Raw genomic sequence first — 5,118 nt, 5'->3', positions numbered from 1 at the left:
GTTGCCTTGTGAATGCGTATTTCGAGATCGGCGCTCCTGGGGTAGGAAGAGAGAAGCACACCTTCCAATCCCGCTATCATTTTGGAGGTTCAATTCCCGGCCTTATTCAGCAAACTAAACCAACACTAAAGGACACCTAGACTCCGTTTTCCCACTCATGACATAGGACACAAACACATGCGCAGACACTCACACACGCACACACACGCCGCAGCACCCCGTACCACTGCACTTCCATACCTTATAGGCATCGAAAGATCTCTGGTATATCCAGTAAAGTTCGGCTTGTTCTACATCTAGAGTTTTTAGGTTCTCCTGTGTGATATATTTTCACTAATGATTCTACCATATATACTTATCTACACGTATGTACACGATTATTCAGCGATTGAGATCCTACATTAAGGCACGTGCGTGTTTGGTTGGGAAAACACAAAGACCGCCAGGTATGTGTTGTGAAGGGTACAGCTGCACCCCAGACCGAATTGCGCAATTTACAACCATCGCATTGTAAACGGCGTGCAAAAATTATACTCTCTGCGGAAACAGTGAGAGAGAATTAAAATTCACACAGTGAAGTGACCATGGTAGCACAAATCGTTTTAAGTATGTTCACTGAACGTTTAGGGAACCTAAATAACGTTCTGAGGATGTTCTTGGAAGGTTTACTCGTGCTACAAGGGGACTGCTCACGGCAAAATATCGCCTACCGTTTACAGTAAAGTGAGACACTTCGCTTTGAAGTGTAGCTTTCAGAGACATCTGATGCACCTAAGGGCCCAAAAGGGTCTGCGCAGACCCTTTCGAGCAGCTCCTTCAGGAGCGGTCAGGCCCGTCTCCTCTCCCGTCACAAACAGAAGCAGCTAGTACCGAGGCTAGTACGTAAGTTCCCTGGGGAAATTAGGACTAAACTTACTCTAGATATAGAAGAGGAAATGACTTTCCTAACTCCCCCCTCCCCCCGCGAGTGTGAATAAAATAGTATATTTCTGCCTTTCTACTCTTCCACCACCGCTTCCTCCCGCTCACTCACAGTGGAGGAGTCCCACCCCAACCCCTTGACGTGTAAACGACAGTGATACCGCCTACCGGCCTTGCATGTCACATAGGCTGCCTACCCACCAGGAGCTTCTATTCCATTCAGTTAAAATTAATCTTTCTATGGCACATACACGATTAGTATAGAGGAGCGAAACATTCAGTATTTTTCTCGTTTTTGTAGACTGAACTGTGTTCTGTACAGTTGCACAAGTTTGCTCAGAGAACACTCACTCACTCACTCACTCACTCACTCACTCACTCACTCACTCACTCGCTCACTCGCTCACTCGCTCACTCGCTCACTCGCTCACTCACTCACTCACTCACTCACTCGTTTCTACAAATTCATCGGCTATTCAATACACTCTACATTTCAGCGGCGGCTCAACCTCTTTCAACCGGCGTACCCATGTGGCACACTAAAAAAGATTTTAAAAAAAGAATAACTGTATCTTGTAAGAGTAATTTGTCGGGGAACTCATAAACTTGGGCTGTTGCTAAGCAAATGGTCAACATGGCTTCGTTGTAGAATAGGCCGGGCCCGCGGGAAAAGGAAGATTTCTTATTTAAGAACATGCATTACTTTGACTGTGCTACGTCGGGCAAATATTTGCTCATCTTTCCAAGACAAAGCAAACATTATTAACTGTCTAACGTTTCTTTTAACTGCTCTCGCTACTCGCCAGAAATTAGAAGGCGAAAATGTTTTGCTCACGCACAATTCCCCTTTTCCGAAAACTTAGCTGAACTAATAAGCGAATTGACACAAAAAACTTCAAGTCTACACGAAATTGTGAAAACTGTTAAAGGGAAAATGCATTTTAGCGGAACTCATGGCTGGAGCTTCACTGCTCACCAGCATGGGAAAGAAAAAGGGACAATCTTTTCATTTCCCATTCTGAAGCTCATTGAGCAATCGATGGGTGCACAAACTACGTCAGAATATTTTTTTTAACGGACATTAAAAAGCATCACAATGAGGTCACTCTCTGTGTGTGCCAACCCAGGAATGCTCAGTGACTTTCGCAGCGTCGCCGCCAGCCCCGCCCGCAGCAATGGGGGCTCTACACACAAACAATTCTCAGCACTGTGGATGGGATATGTCATATAGAGAGAACACAAAACGCGACAAAAATACTTTTGGTCGCCACTCGTCTCGCTGAAATTTGATCCTCAGTAAATGACGAACAATTAGCGAGCTCGCCTTTGAATAATTGGTGTTAAACACGGCTTCTTTTTTTTTGTTTTTTGACCGAAACTTCAATCGGTCGATCAGTTGAAACGTAAGTCTGTTGTTCCCTGCACACCTTACTCCATGGTGTCGTACTGCACCTTCTTGATCTTGAAGTAGCGGAATGCGCCGTAGCCCGTGATGGTGCAGAGCACGACGATGGCCAGGGTGCTGCCCACCGCAATGGGCGCGGTCTCGTCCCGGTAGGACACGCCCCCGGGAGAGCACACGAACTCTGTAAACGAGAGAGGACGGAGGAGTGAGCGTCAAACCTGCAGTGCAGCCGCTATGCGTCTGTCCACACCCACACGTCACGCGAGTCAGTCTCACCCGGGCCGAACTCGCCCTTCCTGAAGATGAAGGGCTGCACGCGGACGTCCCGGAGCAGGAGCTGCACCGTCACGTCGCCGTAGCTCATGTCCACCGCCTTCTCGCCCTCTGAGCACGAGTAGGACTTCCCCACCGGCGTCGGGAAAAGCTGCAGGTTACCTCTCCCCGAGGTGAGCTTCATCTTGCGACCTGGTGAATAAACATTACCTCTGTGGTAAAAAAATGTTTTACGTAAAATGTTGACTTACTAAGGGGGTTCGTAATGTAACTACCTGGATTTTTGATGTGTTCGAAAACTTTCGTGTTGCTAGTGTCTATACTGAGATCAGACTTTTCAATGTACCACCTTTCACCACCAGGAGTCTGCAAAGAAAATGTCCCAACTGAGTGTACTACGCTTGATGCGGCATGCGCTATACCAAAGGAAGCAGGCGACCGTAGCGCATCCTGACCTTTGTGAAGTAGCTCGTCCACTCCATGTCCTGCCACGCCACGCTCATGTAGGCGTCGTCCCCGCTGCCGCAATCGCCCGTCACCCTCGCGTTGTTGGGGATGAACACGTCCTTCTCCTGCAACAACAGTCACGCCCAAGGGTCACCGGCGGTGTCCGGAACGTCATAGCTCGTGCTCGCGCACCGGCATGGCTCTCTGGTCTATGGTAGCACTATACTCCTTCTGACATTGATTTATCTATTATACTTAAAGAGGAGGGCGTCCTTGGTCTGGGCTACGCCTGGGTCGGCGCCTCGACGACCTCGCCTCACGTGAACTCCGTCGGGACATCATATAGCTGCCGAGTTTGGCCGACTTTTCGGTCCTTTACTTTGGGAAGCATCCCCCTTCCCTCCTCCCCTCCCTCCCCTCCCGGAGCCCGAGCGTTATCAGCAAGCGCCCCTTATTGAGGTAAACTCTGGAAACCCCACACGACTTTTCTTGTCATTGTCCGGCTGGCCTTGAGCCAGGAGGGGCGGGGCGGGCCGTCCGACCGAGGCCGCCGTTATTAACCCACCGCGTCCTCCTCGTGCACCGTCCGGAACTTGAAGATGAGCAGCGCGTCCACCTTGAACAGGATGCAGGCGTTGTTTCTGGAGTCCAGGAGCTTGTACACGGCCGTGTTCGCGTCCGGCTCTGGAGCGGCTGGAGAATACAAATCAACGAAGTTTTAACGCAACTTTACGGAAATGCCTCTCCTAAAAATATACAGTCTGCTGTACGACACGATTGTTACCGTTACCTGTGACTTTGGCTGGCTTGGGAGCTTTCGTTGGGACCTTCTGGTCCTCCACAGCCAGTGGACGCTGCAAAATAAAAAATAAATAATTAAGAAACTTAAAATATATCAAAAGGTTTTTACTTATTTCCCAGAGTTTTGCACGTATGACAAGCCGATAAAGAACGGCAAGAGAAAAGACGTGTTCGGCCTTAAACTGTTTTCTCAATATCCAGTCTTAACCGGGCTAATAAGGCGTCGAGGTTGAGGCTGGTGGCGCGCGGTGGACAGGAAGGGGGTGGCAGAGGGTGTTATGTGGGTGTGGGAAAGTGGCCAGTCTGTCGGCGTTCGCGCAGGCCATCCCATCAACTCCCGCCTCCGCCGCCACCCTTGGGCGCCCTGCCCTCCTGCCCTCGCCCTCGCCCTTCTCGGACGGTGGGTGGAAGGGCCCAACAAGTCGGTCTCGTCCGGAGGTGTGCGTAGCCCCAGCAGCCCGCATCTCAGTCCTCAGTACCCTATATAATAACGCTTGACGTTGCAAAATGGAACCTCTTCCTCGCCTCGCTTTGTCCGCGCGAGCAGCTCGCCCCCGCAGCCCCATCGTACGCACAAGGCCGCGGCCATCAGTGGCAGATTGCTTTGTTCTGGGCCCCTTACGCCCCCCTGGGAGCACCAGGCGTTGCTGGGCGTGTGGGCGGGCTGCTGCCACTGCTGCTCATGACCAGCTCTCCTCACGTCGTCGTTGGCCCGCAGGCAGACTCACCGTGATGGGGTCCGACTCCTCCTCGTCCATCTCGCCGTCCTTGAAGTCCCGCATGTACTTCGGCGTGGTCCTGGGCGCCGGCGTGGTCGGGCCCTTGATGCCCCTCGGCCTCGCGGTGGAGAGCGACAGCGCGCCGGCTGCAACAGAGAGCAGGGCACTTTTAAAGCACGAGAACAACAGAGCGCGGACAGACCCCCCACCCCCTTTCCCCCTTCACCATCCTCGCATCCCCTTTTTCTCCCAACAAAACAAAAACAAAGAAACACAAACAACGCACCACCTTCGTGACCTACATCGTGGCTGCGACTGGAGTCAGAAAGTGCGAGCGAGGGAGAGGGAGCGAGAGAGAGAGGGAGCGAGAGAACGGGACGGTCAGGCAATTAGCCCAAACGACCACCCCCGGTCCACAGGGAGCGCAAGGCTTACTGTGGCGTGGTGTGACGTGCGGTCGGGTCCCGGGCGGCGTTCGAAGGGTCTCGGGGGTCAGTAGTAAAAGCAATCCGACGGTCGATGACGAAAGAGTACGAGCAGGACGGGGTGCGC

General features: G+C 51.9%; 1 protein-coding gene across 1 annotated transcript in view; it reads right to left on the bottom strand.

Annotated features, from left to right (window-relative positions):
• Window positions 1-1,801: 1,801 nt before the first annotated feature.
• The window catches only part of LOC113214012 (uncharacterized), a 9,684-nt gene continuing 6,367 nt past the window's right edge, over window positions 1,802-5,118 (bottom strand). The window contains exons 2-8 of the mRNA XM_026433251.2: window positions 4,576-4,712; window positions 3,837-3,900; window positions 3,612-3,739; window positions 3,055-3,171; window positions 2,875-2,965; window positions 2,603-2,791; window positions 1,802-2,507 (exon numbers count right to left, since the gene is read on the bottom strand). Of these exons, the coding sequence (XP_026289036.1) occupies window positions 2,350-2,507; window positions 2,603-2,791; window positions 2,875-2,965; window positions 3,055-3,171; window positions 3,612-3,739; window positions 3,837-3,900; window positions 4,576-4,712 (884 nt within the window). The 3' untranslated portion in view covers window positions 1,802-2,349. The remainder of the gene's footprint in view (window positions 2,508-2,602; window positions 2,792-2,874; window positions 2,966-3,054; window positions 3,172-3,611; window positions 3,740-3,836; window positions 3,901-4,575; window positions 4,713-5,118) is intronic.

Source organism: Frankliniella occidentalis, unplaced genomic scaffold (assembly GCF_000697945.3).
Source record: "Frankliniella occidentalis isolate FOCC.00 unplaced genomic scaffold, Focc_3.1 Scaffold2, whole genome shotgun sequence".
NCBI classification, from domain to species: Eukaryota; Metazoa; Arthropoda; class Insecta; order Thysanoptera; family Thripidae; genus Frankliniella; species Frankliniella occidentalis.
This window is presented reverse-complemented; position numbering and strand designations above follow the sequence as displayed.